The sequence below is a fragment of the Cannabis sativa genome, chromosome 9, assembly GCF_029168945.1.
Source record: "Cannabis sativa cultivar Pink pepper isolate KNU-18-1 chromosome 9, ASM2916894v1, whole genome shotgun sequence".
Taxonomy (NCBI): Eukaryota; Viridiplantae; Streptophyta; class Magnoliopsida; order Rosales; family Cannabaceae; genus Cannabis; species Cannabis sativa.
In genome coordinates this window covers 27408297-27427483 of record NC_083609.1, presented here as the reverse complement: position 1 = coordinate 27427483, position 19187 = coordinate 27408297, and the positions used below count along the sequence as shown (strand labels likewise).

General features: G+C 29.7%; 1 protein-coding gene, 1 long non-coding RNA gene and 1 other non-coding gene across 3 annotated transcripts; 2 read left to right on the top strand and 1 right to left on the bottom strand.

The window, feature by feature from the left end:
- Positions 1-6653: 6653 nt before the first annotated feature.
- Positions 6654-8112, top strand: LOC133030748 (uncharacterized). Its single transcript, XR_009684288.1, has 3 exons — positions 6654-7738; positions 7822-7942; positions 8061-8112. It is a non-coding gene; the product is annotated as an uncharacterized LOC133030748 (long non-coding RNA).
- Positions 8113-14063: 5951 nt separating this feature from the next.
- TRNAT-UGU (transfer RNA threonine (anticodon UGU)) lies at positions 14064-14135 on the top strand. The gene has a single exon. It is a non-coding gene; the product is annotated as a tRNA-Thr (tRNA).
- A 64-nt stretch (positions 14136-14199) lies between these two features.
- LOC115723320 (serine/threonine-protein kinase-like protein ACR4) lies at positions 14200-18213 on the bottom strand. Its single transcript, XM_030652755.2, has one exon. The coding sequence runs from the start codon at positions 17296-17298 to the stop codon at positions 14533-14535; it is 2766 nt and encodes a 921-aa protein (XP_030508615.2). The 5' UTR covers positions 17299-18213; the 3' UTR covers positions 14200-14532.
- Positions 18214-19187: the final 974 nt, after the last annotated feature.

Sequence of the window (19187 nt, the reverse complement as noted above, 5' to 3'; positions counted from 1 at the left end):
CACATATTATTTTATTATTTTCATAACTGGTTTTTTTTTAAGAACTAGTTTTCATAACTGGTTTTTTTATTGTTGTTCATAATTGAGTTTTAAGTTTCAATTTTTTATTTGATTATTTCAAGAAACTGGTTTTTATTTGTTTATTTTTATTTTGGTTGTTTTACTAACTGGTTTCTCACATTCCATTGTTTTTTTTTTTGTTATTCTTTTATGGTTTTTATTCGAGTTTTATGGTTTTTTTTTTTTTTTTTTTGTTTTTATGGTTGTTTTACACTTATATATATTTTTTTAATATTTGTATGCATGGTGTGTTGTTTTGATTATATTTGTGATTAGTATTTTTTTTTTTTGTATTTTTGTGTGTGTATTTTTTTTATTTGATTGTCTGATGAAACTAGTTTCAGTTAACTTTATAATTAATATTTATATTTTGTTATGATTTTTTATAGCGTCAAAACTGGTTTCATAGGTCGAAACTGGTTTCACATGTTTTAACTGTTCTGTAATGGGGTTGCTCCATTTTTATGATATTATTGTATTTTTTTTAGTTTGTATAAAACCAGTTTTATTATTGTATTATATTTGAACAACAATTTTTATTTTATTTTAAATAATCAGTTTTTGACAAACATATTATTTTATTATTTTCATAACTGGTTTTTTTTTTTTAAGTAACTAGTTTTCATAACTGGTTTTTTATTGTTGTTCATAATTGAGTTTTAAGTTTCAATTTTTTATTTGATTATTTCAAGAAACTGGTTTTTATTTGTTTGTTTTTATTTTGGTTGTTTTACTAACTGGTTTCTTACATTCCACTGTTTTTTTTTTGTTATTCTTTTATGGTTTTTATTGCATTTTGTCTCTTTAATTTTCTTTGTTTCTTTTTTCCTCTTTGATTTTAATTTCTAATTCTCTTTGCTACATTCGCTACATAACGTATGTTTAAATCAATTCTATTTTTTGAGCAAGCAAATAAAAATTAAATGTCAAAATAAAGAATAAAGTTAGAAGTTTGGTTATTAGGTATTGATATAAAATTTATATATTCAAAACTGGTTTTTAAATTTAGTATTGTTTGTAAAAGTTTAGTTATTAGGCATTGTGTATTTTTCAGTATGTTATTGATGAAACTATTTTTTTTTTGCCTCTTTTAATGAAATAATTAGTTTTTTTTAATATTGATGAAACTGGTTTTTAAAGTTAGTATCGTTTTTAGATTGTAATTTTTTTTCATTATCTTGTTGATGAAACTATTTTTTTTAATCTTTTAATGAAATATTAGTTATTTTCAATGTTGATAAAAGTAGTTTTTAAAGTTTGTATTCTTTTTAGATTATAATTTTTTATATTGTTCTTTTTTTCCATGATGATGTTGATGAAACTGGTTTTTTTTTTTTTGTGTTATTTTTAATAAAATAATTAGTTGTTAACAAAAAAAAAAAAATAAATAAATAGTAGTTTAAATAGAAAAAAAAAACAAGTTTAATAGAGAAGAAAGGGAAAGAGGCAGCTAAGAATGTGGTGGACTTCGGTTTAAGTGAGCGGTAGAAGAGAGTATAGTCGATTGGAGAGAGAGAGAGAGAGAGAGAGAGAGCTAGAGAGAGTAGCGTTTGAGAGAGAAGTTAGATTCCTTTATCCTTAAATATGGGATTTTAAAGAATCATTTACCTAAATATGGCATCCTCAAACCCATATAAAAACCTAAAAAAGAAAAAATGCCATACAAATTGTCCAAACTTAAAACTGCCATATTTATCATAAAACATGTAAAAAAGCCATACTGCATGTAATTTCCACATCTTTAAATCTCTCAATAGTTCAAGGAAAATTTTTAGGGGTAAGTTGAAAAATACCACTTTTATTAATCAATTAATCAAATTTACCTTTAATTTTATATTTAATTGAAATATACATCTTTTTATATGTATTGTACCCAAAATACCTTGACATAAGATAGTCACATGGAGAGTATCTTGAAGTGACAGGGGTAAAATTGATACAATGTTTAAAAAAAGAGGTAAAAATGATAGACTTTTAAAAAGAGAGTAAAAATAAAAGAGAACAATATAAAAAAGGTATAGAGTGTAATTTTCTCAAAATTTTAACCATGATTTGGTACATCTCAAAGTTTGAAAAGAAAAAAAATCCTAGTTAACCTTTTGTAAATTACAGAATTCAAAATAATATTTACTAATAAATAATTAACCTCATCTTTTTATGTATGCGTTCTCCATAATTTTCGCCTATTTTATCATTTGTAGACATGTTTTGAAATAGGAATCAAACTCCTTCCTCTAAGTTACACACACCTCCCATACCACTTGAGTTGACTGTTGTTGGTTATCATTTATAGACTTAAGTGAGAAACTTCGCTACTATTTCTTTTTAAAAGTTTCGGAATTCATAGTTTAATTTTTGTATACCGCAAGTCTCTGAATTATATATATATACTAGAAAAAACTGCGAGGCAACGTATACTAAATTTTATACTAATTTTATTTTATGTTATTTAAAAGTGATACAATTAAAAATTAAAGGAAAAATATTATTTGTTATTAAGTGAGATTATTATTATGTGTATCTAAATATTATAGTTTATAATTTTGACAATTAAAAGTAAATTGTCAAAAATACATTAAACAAGTGAACTCACACACTTCTTTGATGGTGTTTTACAAGAAAATGAGAAAGACAAAAATAATATTAATCAAAAGAAAATAAAATCAACAAACATGTAAGGTAACTTTTTTTTGTTAAATTTAGATTGTTCAATCAAACTTTACTACATTAGTGATACAAATCAGAAGACGACAGATGTAAAGAGGAAACAAAATTGATTTTTTTTTTTAAAAAAAAAAAAGAATTAAATAAAGGGTGCGTTTGGTAACACTTTTTAATTATTTTTTTTGTTTTTTTAATTAGAAAAGTGAAAATATTTTTAAAAAATATATTCTATAAAATTATTTTTATTTTTTCAATTTTTTAACTGAAAATCAAAATTTTAAAAATTTTGAAAAAAAAATCACTTTTAAAATATTTTTAAAAATAGTGATTACTTTAGCATTCAGTTAAATTAAACTAAAAATAATATTTTTTTCATAATTAAAAATTTATTTATAAAATTATATGTTTTGTTACAAAATAAAAATTCTCAATAAGTCATTATATTCAAATATAAGATTTGAAATGGAATATCTCCTACAAAATAGAGCTATTTTACAAAATAAAGTATGAAAATAAAAATTTTAAAAACATAAAATATAAATTGGTAATTGGTCAAAGTTCAACATAATATAAGTACACTATATATGTAATAAAAAAATATGCATTTTGATTCTAATTTTCTTTATGATGATGGAAATATAATCAACCAAATAAAGTTACAAAATATATTCTAATTCTATTCATATATATCTTATGAATTAGACTAAAATTTTACCCATTAAACTGATCATTTAGATCAGTAGCTTAATTATTTGATTACCAACTTTTAAAATATATATAGATAGATTTATATATTATATTAAAGTTAGCAAATGAAAAATAAAAGATGACTTTTTTTTCCAAAAGAGAAAAAAGAAACTATATATGGCGAAGCTTAATATCACGACTATATCTATTCTATATAAAGTATACCTATATAATTGAAATTTTTGGTTTTTGAGAATTTTATGGGTGACTTTTAATTTTTATTTAATAGAATTATAAAATATTATTTATCTATAATAAAATAATAATAAATATCCTAAATTAAATATTTGAATTTGAACTAATATTAACAATCACCTCAATTAAATATCCTAAAACAATTGAATCAATCTCTGCCCTCAATTAAATATTCTAAAACAATTGAATCAACCTCTGCCCTCAATTACAGAACCATACGAATGTGTATCATTAACTCATTTATAAGCTATAGGCGTCCTGTATCTCCCAGACATGCGCATACGAATGTGTATCATTATCTCTTCTTTGTTTTTTTTTTTTTCGAACAATCACAACTTGGCACTTCACTTGGGTTGGGAGGAACCTCCCGCTACTGGATCGGAAAAACCTCCGCCGCCTCCTCCGCCGGAAAAACCGTTGCCTGGGGATTGTTGTGGAAGCGGTTGCGTTCGATGCTTATGGGATATTTATTACGATGAACTTGAGGATTATAACAAGCTTTACAAAACGGATTCAAAGCCTTCGTGAGAAGAAATCAAGATTGATTTGGTTTTTTATACTTCGAAATTTGTTAAATTAATGTTATAGTTGAGTTGATTGATTTAATTTTGCTGAAGCACTTTGTGTAAAGATTGAAGTTGAATTTGATTTAATTGAACAATAATAAGGTTTCTGCTTTGTTTTTCTTTTGTATGATCATCATATCAAGCAGGATTTATAAGTTGATGTGTAAACAAAAAAAACTGCATTGGAAGTATGTACAGCATACTGGCATGGTTTGCTTCGAGTTTTCCTGTTTCCCAATCGAATTAATCTCGACCATGATCGCTACTCCACAGAATTTGCTCATCTATCTTGCTGAAATTGTCATCTATGCACTGCAAGAGAGGGTTGATGTCCAGACAGGTAAAATCACTGTTGATGGCAATATAGATGGTACCGTGTCTTGTATGATGCAAGTACCAACAGTAGAAAGTCTAAAAAAAGGGCCAAGAAATTTGTGTAAATCTTCCTCTATATTTAGATGTACAGTCCATCTAAGATATAGAAATCATGGATTTTCTTAATCCTGGCATATCGCATTCGGTATGCTGACTTTGTTTAGGGAAAAGTGATTTTAACCTTTAGAAGAAATTATTGGTTTCTTGATTACAATCTGTTTTTTTCATCAGAATTGGATGTCCATACTCACTACTTAGTCAATAGGAAAAAATATTCTTTCTCCAACAATCCCTTTAATGATCTGAATTAATATGTTCACGAAACAATAGTACATATTCTTGTTAGCTTCATGTCAACTCTACAAGTAGTTGATCGACATGGATGACATTAATTTTCTATTTCTTTTTTAGTAGCTGTGCAAGCGAAGATAAAGACGTAAAGCCTCTGCAGGACATGCTTCTTGAAGAACCAGAATTAACAAGATTGGGAAGGTAAGACACTTCAATGAATTAAATTTAATGTATTATTGCATGCACTGGCATATGTCGTCTAAACATTCACGTTGGTTGAAAATTTTGCAGGATTATATAAGAAGTCACTGAGTGCTAAAGATGCCTTATCATCCTGTTCTATGGCAGATGGATTTTGGGGTTGGCTGCTGATATTTTTACTTATCATTGTGTTTGGTATGTATATAACTTTTTTGTTTAATCATTGATTATTATTGTGAAGGAAGAGAAGAAAAATAGAGAGTAGCTAGAGGAGTGGTGCCTTTAGATTTTTTTTGCTTAGGAAACAAGCTTTTGAACAGTATTGGCTTACAGCTACATGGGGTAGTCTGTCCCATCCCAACTACACAAAGAGTATTTGTAATTTTGTACTCTGTCGTCTTTAACCAAAATATGTATCACTAAAATTTAGCAAAGGGTTTTTTTTTTTTTTTAAAAAGGAAATTTAGCAAGGCTTATGTTTAAGGTAGGAGAACGAAATATCTGTCAATCTGCCTCGCCGCCCAATCCATCAGAATCCATTTGTATGAAGTCTGGCCATTCAAAATCCGTTGAAATTAGATTGGACCTGTTTATTGGACGGACGGGTTCGAATTGGAGTACTAACTAGGGGTGTACATTAGTGGATTTGGTCAGTTTATGCTATATTTTATTTAATTTAATGTAAAGACGGATTACAAAAATCTAAGTGCAATCTATCCAATTAAGCAAAAAGAAAATAATAACCCGCGTAATGAAATTTATCGTTTTGTCGGTTAACCCGTTCAAACTGACCATTTTTTTTTAATTTTTTTTTTATTTTTACCTTCAATTGTTATAGTGTAACCCAAAGATAAGTGAAGGCTACCATCTTCAATCTCATGCACTACTCTTCACTAATATTATAATTAATAAGATATTGATTATATTTTATGACTCTTTTTATTGATTACGTAGTCATTACTATATTTTTTATTTTGTCTATCTACAGATTTATTTGAAAACAGTTGAATAAATGGCTACCATATATACCACAATTAAGGATATCACCCCAACTACAGAAAGTTGGAAGATTGAAATGAGAGTGTTAGAAAGATTTGGAAAGCGGACAAGCAAGAGTTCACCACTCAAATATCAAAAGCTTATGTTAGCAGATAAAAAGGTATACAATTAGTTTATTTACCGTTGAAATTGTAAATACTCTACTAATAAATGCTATATTTACCGAATTCTGACTATAAACACGCTCCAACAAATTATTATTTCATAAATATATTTTTTTCCTTAAAATGAACACAGGGTAATGATGTTGAAGCAGTAATATTTGGCACTGAAATTGATGCTAGAGAAAACACTTTGGAAGTGTTCCACACTTACTACATCAGCAACGCTTATGTAAAAAAAACAGCCCCACCTTTCGATAAAAAGCGAGACTACAAATATTCTTGGACATTGAACTCAAGAACAGAAATCGAAGAAATCCAAACAGAAGACAACCAGATATCAGCACCAAACTATGATTTCATTCCGTTTAGCGACACAATACACCTAAAGAATTCAGCAAACCAATAGGTATTTACAATTTGATTTTTATATATATGTATTCCTCATTGACTAACTATTTAATATTTCAATTTATTAGATATTTTGGCTATTGCTCTCAAAATGAACCCACCAAAAGAAGTCAACACTCCCTATGGACTACATACAATTCAAGAGATATATTTAATTGATGAAAGGTAAACTATACATTTAATCTACCACTATAAATACACCCTTGTGTTCATTTTTATTGTGATATATTAAATACTATTTAACAAAATTTTTGCTAATCCATTTTTTTATTTCTTTACAAAGTTGTAGCTTCAAACCAGTATGTTTGACGATGTGGGGGCATGAAGTTCACGATGAATGCTTACAAATAGCAGAAGTAATCGAAGAAAGACCCATAATATTGGGATCAAAACTAATTGTTCAAACCAAGAGAGGTTTGCATTAATTAAACTACTGATATTTAAAAGCGAAAATTCAAAAATTCAATTAACACATACATTTTGATTTAGGGCTGTCTCTATCGTCACGCGACACGAGTACCTTCAAAATCAATCCTCAACTCCTCGAAGCAGAAGCACTAAAGGAATGGTAATACTCATAAAATCAAATACACATACTATTATAGCTACACATTTCACAAAAAAAATTAAATTTTTGTATACTATATTTATAATAATACTTACTCTATTTTAAGGGCGGAGAGCAACGAAACAAAAATTAAAAACGCAATAGCAAACTGCTTGACATACGAATCTTCTCCAAAATCTTTTGTTGGATTACACGAAATAGTGACTAACATCTAAATTTCAGAGTTGACGAAAAATTTGCAACTGAATGAGGTAAAAACTACTATAATATTTACTTTATGAAACTTTCGTTTCAATATCTTACTATTATTAACACCATTTGATTTGGATGTAGAAAAAATATTTTTGGATTGAGGCGGCTATAAAAATAACTGACACTCTCCAGAATTTTTATTACATGTCATGTGACGCATGTCATAAAAAAATAGATTTATACAATCGCGATGAAAAAATCATATGTGACAAGCCAACATGCGGCCAAGAAGGATTTCCTACACCACGGTATATTACAAAAAACATATAATGTTATTGAAATTAAGTTAAAATAAAAAAATATACTAACAATCTTATAATGTATTTTACAGTGCTATAGCATATGTTGAACTTGATGACAATACAAAGAGCCTATCTGCTGTCATGTTCGCAGATATTGTCGAAAAAATATTTTCGTGTAATGCTGCCCAACTAATGAACTATACTGCAGAGGTGTAGTTTTTAAAAAATTAAATAGTTTTACATGACTTTCATAAGTTGATTTTTTAATTAAATAAATTATGCACATCATGTCTAATCATCTTAAATGAAAATACATCACTGTTTGCAGGAACACCGCCGCTTTGTCGACACTACCATAATCAATTTATCAAAGAAAAAATGGATAATCTAGATATATGCGGACCCGGCTAGAATGAAAAGTGCAAAATACAAAAATTACACTATTGTCTCTATCAAAGAAAATGAAGATTGAAATCCACCAATGACTATCATTAGTTTTCTTATCTACAATTTTAAAACTAATGCTATCTTCAATTATCAACAATTTAGAGATTGATTTTTAATTTTCTTTTTATCTTACCCCCATTTAAGTAATATTTCTTTAAGTATTGGAACATCAATTTTTAGTTTATTTTTGGATTAACTTAAGAACATATTTAAATCATTAAGTTTTCTTAAACACTAATATATTGCATTCAGTATTCAATAATAATCTCACTTTCAAATAACATAAAAAAAACCTAGCATAAAATTTACTATACGTGCCTCGCACGTAGTTTTTTGCTAGTATAATATATATGCCTCTATATATGGTGTTGTGCATACAAAGATATTATAATTTATAATATAAATAGCTATATATATATACACACAAAATATCATATATCAGAATAAAAATATCATAATTAATATAGCAAAATACATCACTGAAAAATAAAGTTTGATTTATCTTCTAGTACAAAATTTTTTTGGGAACACATTTCATCAACTTTTCAATTATCATATAATTAAACTCAAAAATATTTCAATTAATTTATTGAACCGATTATATAAATATCATTACTTATGGGGAATCATTAGTAAGAGCTTGCAAAGTTTTATGAGGTTCATTCATCTCAAGTCGATACTTGCTTGCAAAGCTTTAGATTAGATCAAATATTGGTGACTTTTGAGGCCTGCCAATGAATTTGGCCACCAACAATACTTAAGCTCCAATCGCGTGACTTCTTTATAAAAACTGGAGGAAAAAAAAATAAAATCTCAGTTACAAATTAAATTTCAACAAACAAAAAGTTCTTGAATGAATTTTAAATCAAACAATAAAATAGAATAAATTAGGTAAGTGATTAAATAATGAATTAATTGAATTGATGAAAGAAAAGTAAAATCGAGAAAAAACTATTATGAATTATTCATCTATTCTTTTTATACTTTGATAAGCTTTAAAATTTATTTTCTTACTTCTCCTTCTTTTTAGCTAAGTTGGTTTCTCTTAAAGAAAAATATTAATAAAAAATATAATCGCTAAAAGGTCTTTATTAATTTTTTAATACTTATTTTTTGAAAGTTAACAATAAGGCGTTAACTTCAGCCAACAAAGAAAGAATATTATTTTTGAATATTTTTCTTTTTAAAAAAAATCACTCAATAATTTCTCATAAACCAATAATTCAGTTATATAGCCACATTTTATATAGAATAGATATTTTGTTAAGTCTCTGAATTATATTAATTTTAGTAAATTGTTCCTCTCAAACTCTTTTAACTTTATTTTTGCCAAATTGACGGCAACATTAGGTTCCCACAGTCAAATAATGCTAGTTTAGTTGATTTTTATTTAGTTACTTTATTTATTTTTGTATTTTAACAACTAGAAAACAATCCGTATTCGCGTACGGTTATATTTTGTTTAGTGATATTTTTTGTAATTAGTATTTAATGATAATTTTAATATTTTCTATATATTTATTTTAATAATATTAATTAGTAACAAATTTGTTAAATTTGTATAATTTTATTTCACTACAAAAAATTTTACTTTTAGTCACAACAAAACTTGTGACTAAAAGTAAAAAAGTTGTGATAAATTATAAACGGCAAATACCATTTTGGATCCTGTGTTACCAATTGGATCCTCTATTTTGTTAAATGACAAAATAGACCTTGTATTTTTCAAAATAGTACAAATAGGACCTTAAATTGATTTTTTGTAAAAATAAAATTTAATAATAATCCGATCTAAATGTATTATGGCAAAACTTTTTATATTTTCTGTATCTGTTTGTGTTAGGAATTGTCTTCAGGTTAGTTATATTTAAAAAAAAAAAAGTTGTCAAAAATTAAGCTCAGGGTTCTTTTTTTACTTTTTTTTTTGGAAATTATAGGGTTTATTTTATCATTTAATAAAATAGAGGGTCCAATATGTAACTTTTGCAAAATACATGGTCCAAAATAGTATTTGCCTAATTATAAATCATCATTCCTATGTTGTGACTAATAAAAAATTTGTGGCTAAATGTATTAGTCACAAAAATTACAATTTGTTGTGACTAAATAAGTATTGTGACTAAACTAAATTGGTGACAACTTGTATCTAAATACTAAGTTTTAGTTACAAGTAATTATTTGTTGTGACTAAAAGTCACATTTAATTACAAAAAATTTATGTTGTGACAAAAATTTATCACTAAAAGTAACTATTTTTTTGTAGTGCTTTTAATAATATAAATATATATATTATAGAGTTTTATTTTTTCTAAATATTTTAAACTTAATTAATAATAATTATTAAGTAATTAAGTTATTATAGATATATATTATTATACCGTTAGTTTTCAAATTGTATATTGTTATGAATTCAAAATATATATAATTATTGACAAATTTATAGAAAATTCATCATCATATGATTTTAAAAATATTATCATTACCGTATTTCACTTGTAATTGACTTTCCATTTCCATTTAAATTATGTGTTTTAGATATTTTCAAATGTTATTATATAAATGAAAAAATAAATAATAATCTTTTGCTATTTCTATCATCCAACAATATAAATTTTTTTTAAAAAAATATTTGTGAAAAAATAATTGGAAAACAACAAAAATTGTGAAAAATACTTGTGATTTATAATATTCTACTATATTTTATAGTTCTTAAATTTTTTCTAAATTGTAAATTAGTTTATATATTAGGAAGATATTTTTATTTCTTAAAAAACTTTAACTCAATCAATTAATTAATTTTTTTATATATATATATATATATATAATTTTTTCCAATTAACGTAATCAATCCATTCATAAAATTAATAATAATTTTAATAATAATAATAATAACATGTGGTAATTTATTAAAATAAGTAAAATATCAATTTATAGATTTATGCTCTAATAGAATATTAAAAATGAGAGAATTAAAGAGAGAAGAAAAAAATAATTTTAGAGTGATTTTAGAGTGCTATGTTATCGCTTTATTTTTCTCTTTTATGTATATACTATTAAACAGGCCGCACTTCGTGTGCGGCAATCAAATTATTATATAAATATTAGGGTATATTGCGACATAAATACCTAATATTTTAGTATTTATACACTTAAATACCTTATCTTTATTTTCGGAGGCAAAAATACCTAATGTTACAATTTTCTTAAACTCATTACTACCATTTCCATTAACTCATAAATAAGGACACGTGGAGGGTCCAGATGCATTACATTTATTTTTTTATTTTAAAAATTAATATTCTTAATATTAGAAACGAAATGCTACTTGTTTAAAAAAAAACAGTTCTCATAATAATTCTCACATATACTACACTGCTTCACTCAATTATGGTAATTTAGTTTTGCATCTTTTTTTTTTTTTTTTTTTTTTTTTTGAAACAAGTAGCATTTAATTTTTGAAACACATACCTTATATGTCGAAGAAGGGTCAAAAGTACAAAAGTTTTGACTTCTAAAAAAAGAAATAACCTCATACAACCAAACTTAAAAGATGAAAGGAAACACAGCCAATTTGTATGTTTTAGAATTTGAATCACTCCCCTTCTTATCAATTCCTTTTATCTTAGCAAGGGCTTTCAATTTAGCACCCTTCTTACCTTTCAAACCAAGCCTCAAATAGTACAATGTAGTATCATAAACAACCTTTCCCCATGGGAAACTATCAAACTCACCCGATCCTATCAAATGTAACAACCTGTTACTAACATGTTTATCTGGAGGTTTGCTTAACAAGTAGTTAGTAACCAAATGCAACACCGCCATCCTAACTTTAAACTCATCATCTTTGAAAGTGCTATTCAGAAAATGCTGCTTAACAGCTCCATGAGTCACAATCATATCACTAAAGTACTTGTCTACAAACACATCTCCATTTCTGACATACTTAAGCATATCAGTATCACCCTTACACAACAAACCACTAATAACAGCAAACTCCCCTAACCCAAAATGAACTCTATCACGACCAAAATCGAATCACATATCTTTAGAATTTGGTTGATGGACTTCCCTATTCAATGCAGTGTGAAAATATGATGTTGCAATTTATAAGAGTAAATATCCAATAAATGCCCAAAACAAGTTGCAATAAACATAGCACGCTGCTTCTCAGTCAATTTTGCTCTAATATCTACTAAAACATCATCATTATGAGTCCAGAATATGGTTTTACCACAAAATATTTCCTCTGGCTTCAAGTAAAATTCCCACAACTGCAACACACCAAAAAAAAAAAAAAAATTAGAAACTGAAACGTATAACAAAACATAATCATGAAGCCAATAAAATAAAAATTTTACTATATAACCATTAAAATCTCAAAAAAACAACAAAATAGAAACTTACACCACATACAACACATGAAAAAAACACCTACACTAAAAACACTCAAGCACCAGCCACACTATTTTACAATAAGACACTAAATAGAAACTTGCCAACACAAATACAACATCATATAACATATAAAAACATTAAAAAAAAACTAAAAGATTCTAAACCAAATACCTTTAAAAAAAACAAAAACAAACCTCTCATATTTTATTGTATAAACAGAACTCATAATATCAAAACGTTACCTATTTTACAATAAGAAACTATATAGAAACTGGCAAATACAAATACAACATCATATAACATGTATAAACATTCCAAAAAAAAAAAAAAAGATTCTAAACAAAATACCTTTAAAAAAAGAAAACAAACCTCTCATAATTTATACAAATCAAAACTACCAAAACTCATAACATCAAAACAAAACCTATAAAAATCTAAAAAAAAATGATAATAAGTAATAAATATAAACAAAACAATCACTAATCAACTAGTAAAAATAAAAACAACACATCTTTACAAAAAAAATACCAAAATTACCTTAGCTTTCGCAGGAATCGCAATACTACTTTCATCGTCAGATTCTAGAACTCCTTCATCAACCTCTGCCACACTATTCAACTTTAGCTTCTTTGATTTACGATCATCAGGAGAAATATCAAGCACACGATTCTTTTTCTTCGACAAAGAACTCACTGAACTCTTTTTCACATTCTCAGCAACTTTCTCGTTTATTTTCTTACTCCTCTCATTCTCAACATCCTTACACACAGAATCATTACTCTTCTTACTCCTCCTCTCATTCACAACATCCACACCCACAGAATCATCACTCTTATCATCACCCAAACATATTTTCCTCACATTGCCTCCTTCATCACCAACATCTTTTCTCTTCAAACCAGAAGGTGATGGAGAAATCGAGCTTCTCGTAATCACCATAGCAACACATTCAAACTCTTACAGAACAAAAAACAAACCCTAAAATCAGTTCTAATTCGAAAACACAATGAAGAACAACAAAGAAAAAAATAAAATCAAAATGAAATGTAAAAGAAAAGATATCTTACTGATTCAACTCAAAATATATAGAGAGAGAAGAAACTGAACCGTCTGAGATCGTGAGTGGTGAAGCAATGGGAGAGAAACTTGAGTATGCTGATCAATGAGAGAGAAAAAATAAGGAAAAAAAAAGAAATGATCGTAACTGATTGGGACTAATTGAAAAAAGCAATGATATATAGCTAAAACCTATAAACCTGTAATACACATATAAGATATGAAGAAAAAGCAAAACAGAGAAAACGGTAGGCCAAATTCGTAAATAAGTGGAAAATAAGATTCTTTGGTGCAAAAATTTCTTAAATTTATACGTGATCACATCAATAGTATATTATGCTTTAAAGCCTGAAGCCTTGCTAATTGAGCTTTAATTTATATAGTGCAATGGTCAACTTAGAAATTATAATGAAACTAAAGTTAGACATGAAGAGCCCTTATAGCTCAGTGGTAGAGCGTCAGTCTTGTAAACTGAAGGTCCGTAGTTCGATCCTGCGTGAGGGCAATGTTTTTTTTCGTTTTGTTTTCTTCTTTACTAAGAACTAATTACATAATAACATGATACATCATAATCTAATCATCTCCATAAGAGGGAGAAACTTGCATTTAATTTTCATGAAGACAAGTTACAGTTTACACCACCAAAACCCCAAGAGTTAGAATTGAAAAACAATACTGAAACACGACAAAACAGAAGGTGGTTGGTCATAGTGTAATAATAACAGAGCAGTGGTAGTAGTAAAAGTACATGATGACTCCATTTTTTTCTTTTTTTTTTCTTTCTATTCTTTTCTCCCAATTCAAGTATCAAAGAAGAAGAATACAAAATATGAAACAAGTTGCAATTACTAGAGGTTGGTTATCAAAGTTTTTTTTTTTGGTTAATTTTTTTCAATACTCAGCTAGAAGTTGTGCTGCAAGAACAAGTTTTCTTGAGGAGAAGCTGGACCAATCTCTTCCTCCAAACTCCTCAACCCGTCGTTGGCGGAGTTTTTGGCTTCCAAGTTCTTTCCCTCTAAGTCTGCCTCCGACACTGAGGACTTCCTCCTCTGAGAAGAGGCCACACTTGGGAAAGTTATCCATGATGGAGCTCTGAACTCAATTCTTTGCTCTTCGCCTTCTACTACATCAGTTTCGGATGCTGATCTGTTTGAAGATCTTTGAGATGGTTTCTTGTGCAGCCTACTACTCCCCAAAACCACCTCAGTTGGTAAAATCGGTTGCTCGTTACATGGGCTGCCCATTAACAGTGCTAGAGCTCGTTCCAATGATGTTGTCACTTTGTCCATGGATGGCCTTTCCTTACCTCTCATTCTCACACATTTACAAGCTACATTTGCAATCCTTTTCAAAGCTTCTACATCAGATGGAAGCTTTAAAACAGGATCCAAAATCGCTGTTACGTCTCCCGATTTTATCAGAGGAACTGCCCATTCAACTATGTTCACTGCCCTCTCTACTACATTTCCTTCTTCATATTGCATATGAATAGCTTTCTTGCCACTGAGAATCTCCAACAACAACACACCAAAGCTGTAAACATCGGATTTGGTTGTAAGATAATGAAGCCTGTAGTACTCGGGATCAAGATAGCCAAGTGTTCCAGCTGGAAGCTCAGGCAATGGTGAGCAACTATCCGCAGGACCCAGTAGTGACAGACCGAAATCCGCCACTCGGGCATTATGTTCTTCATCAATCAGAATGTTCGAAGACTTGATATCTCGATGGATTACAGGAGGACAGGCATAGCCATGCAAGTATTCGATTCCCCTGGCTGCCTGAACTGCTATGGTTACTCTTCTAACCCAATCAAGTTGTTCCTTAAGAGCTATGTTCTTACCATGGAGGTGTTGGTGCAATGATCCATGAGCCATGTACTCGTAAACAAGAAGCCTTTCCTCTCCCTCCTCACAATATCCCAGAAGATTAAGCAAATGGGCGTGATTTAATCTCGAGAGCAGGTCTAGCTCTGTATGGAACTCTTTCCAACTCTTCTGCATATTTGGAGACATAACGGCTCGTTTCACAGCAACAACCGTCCCATCTTTCAAAAATCCTCTGAAAACATATGAAAAACTTCCTTTCCCAACTAGAGAATCTTCTTTAAAACCGCCTGTGGCCCTTTGTAGTTCATCATAAGTGAACATCTGAGCCCTCCTGATCTTCAGGTCATCCAAATCGGGGCGAATCCTACCATTGTCTTTCTGGAATGAAGTACTATTCCGGTTACTCTTCTTGGACTTAGTGTCTTTTGTTGAGCACTGACAGTCCCTCAACTTGTAACGGACATACAACACTGCAGTTAAGGACACAACAATCACCAAGAACACAGCAAACGCAATCTCCGCGATGATGACAGGCAATTGCAGCGACCAAAACCTTTCGTTCTTCTTCTCTGCTAGAGCGTTGGAATACGAAGAACAATTAGAAACACATTCAGCAGAGTTGCATATGGAACAGTTATACTCACAATGCCTATCAAAATTCAATCCGCATTCAGTCTTCTCATACATTTCAGCTGGACAACCACTGCTGCAAGGCAAACAAATCCTAGAATTTGGATCTTTGCAAGAGGCATTCTTATGGCTGAGTTCATAGAAATCCGGAGCACAGGGTGTGGACTTGCAGAGTCCAGGAGAGACAGCCAAAGGGAGAGAAGTAGGAAAACCAGAACCCCAACAAACGGGCAACAGAGATCTGTCAGCAAGAATCCCACAAGTGAAGTAATTCCCAGCAATAATCTCATAAACCTTTATGCCATTAGGAACTGAAGTACTTGGTTTAACAATGAAGCCCCAGCAAATAACTCCCCGGTCATAGCTCCTAATCCCACAAGCATGAAACTTTCCTCCAACTACAGAAAGCATTGGGTCGTTTGGTGCCAAATCTACATTGCCTTGACCAGGAGAATGAGCTACTGAGATCTCTTCCTCAATATCCAAGCTTCTTCCCCAACAAAAGGCTCTAGAGTTCACACCCTCCAATATCCCACAAACGTGGTAACCACCAGCTGCAATCTTCTGAAACCTCATCTCTTTGGGGATCAAACTGCTAACCCTGCTGCTAGTTTCATCACCCCAACAAAAAACAGTCCTATTCTGAGCAAATAATCCACAACTGAATTCTGAACCAGCTGAGATTGAGTGAATCTGACCATCAAACTCATAGTTTTTTGTCATGTTATACCCCCAACAGTCAACAAAGGAAGTGTTTCTGCGCTTTCCAGTGATGGGTTTTCTTAATCCACACAAATGGTAATCCCCAGCACCGATTTCAATGTACTCAACTCCTTCAATCATAGGTTGTGGAACACCCATTTGGATATAGCCACTACTACCCCAACAGTATGGCTGGTTAGTGTTCATAAGAAGGCCACAGACAAATCCATCACCAGCTGTTAGACCAAGAAATGGAAAACGAACTGGAGTTCCATTTGTTATAGCTGAGTTTGACCCGTAACAAGCTACAAGATGAGACCCATCTGTTTCTAATCCACAGAAGACAGCACCCTTTTCACCATAAGAAACTGCAATCGAAGACATTGACCCTAGCCCTGAAACTGAGCAAACCAAATCTGATAAAACTAGTAGGAATACCACCAAAACCCCAGCTCTCCATGTGCTTGTATTAGGAGTCCAGACAAGGAAACCTCTTAAAATGATCCTCATTTTAAGCTAATAAAAGCAAAATAGAGCTGACAGAGAAGGCACCAGTTCTGGGATTCGTCTAAACATGTGAAACCGCCATTAATGTAGTTTACTTAGCCTTTCCTCCATGAAAGTAGAATGAAGAAAAGGCATGCAATGCAAATTATATCCCCATAAATGAATGCGAAAGTAAAAGCAAAACGTCATGCTACTAACTAACCAACGCAAAACACTACAAGATTCAAACCAGAATACACCCCATTCTCAAAGCAATTCCCAGCAACTTCTTCTGTTCTTCTTCAATACCCAAGTGAAAAAAAATTCATACTTTCCTCTCTTTATCCAGCAAATACTAACACTTGCCCATCAAAAAGCACATAAAACTGAAGTGAACAACCAATAAGAATAATAAACAAAAGCTTCCCAGATCGGTTTACTTTGACCTCGGATCAAGAAACAAAATTCAGATTACTTTTGAAAGCGCTCTCTCTCTCTCTCTCTCTCTCTCTCTCTCTCTCAAAACACAGCTTGGCTTACTTTCAAGTTCATTTACAAAGCTCAACTCAAAGTTGGTCTCATACTGTTTTCTGGGTTGAACGAGAGGTTTGGTGGTGAAATAAAACGAAATGAATATCTTAGAAAATAAAAAGAAAGGAAATGAAAGCTGGGTTGGTTGCAGGGTATTGTTGTTACAGGAGAAAGAATGTGTGGAGAGAGAGAGAGAAAGCATTAAATGACATGAAACTGCAACCTCTGAAAATGGCCTCAGTGTAGGTGAAAGCAATAAATGAGAAGTTAATGCATATTTGATCTTTCCAAGCTTCAATTTTTTTTAATTTTTTTTTAAAAAGGCAAACACACTCACACACTTACTTTTCCACCTTCCTCGATTTATTACTTTGTTCTTTCTTTGCAGAATGTATGTATTTATGTATCTAAACTTCCCTCCCTTTGTACCCAGTTTTTCATTTTCTTAATAGTTCTACACATAACACAACACAACACTTTAGCGTAAAGCTCTATAGCTTTTTCTTCACATGTCTCTTCTTGCATGCATGATTTTTGTTTTGTCTCTCTCTCTCTCTCTCTCTCTCTCTCTCTCTCTCTCTCTCTCTCTCTTTTTTAAGAGAGATTATTTTGTCTCATTATTAACGGTTGCTTTTTTATTTATTATTTTACTTGTACAATAAGCTTCGAAAAATGGTGTATATATATATATCATTAAAGGATCACAGTTTATTTTGTCATAGAATATTAAGGGAACTCCGTATGAGATACGATGAAATGAGAGAGTTAGGCTTTTGGAAAACATTTCTATTTCAGCTGATACTAGCATGTACTTTTACAGGGACCATTATTTGTTATTTCTTTCAATGATCATCATTACTAAATCTATAGTTTAATTTAGAAACTAATCTACCAATTTGATCTAACTTGATTTTATTTTCTTATTTTTTTTATTCAACCTAGCTATCTTTATGTATAGGTAGCCTTTGTCATGTTTTTATTTAGCAATATAAGTCTGCTTGGTTTGTTTATATATATGGTTACTATTTTTTTAGGGATATATGGTTAATATTTACTAATACAACAATATTTTTTTGAAATTTTTACATTAAAAATACAAAATATTAATTTTATTACCAAAAAATCACTACACGGTTACCCAAACATTTATACCCTTTTCTTTTAATTTTTTACATTTGTACCACATGCACACACAATAAATGCTCTCTTGATTGACACGTGAGATTGATGTACCACATCAATCTTTCTATATATCATTTGGGAAATTTGAATTTCTATGCATGCATTAGGGGATAATTTTTTTCCTAAACTAATACTTTTCTACATTGAAAATATATGATCACTTTTCCAAAACCCCAAAAATACCCCTCTCAAAAACTCAA

Excerpts from the sequence above, each read along its gene's own strand:
- LOC115723320 (XM_030652755.2), bottom strand. The coding sequence starts at position 17,298 with ATGAGGATCATTTTAAGAGGTTTCCTTGTCTGGACTCCTAATACAAGC.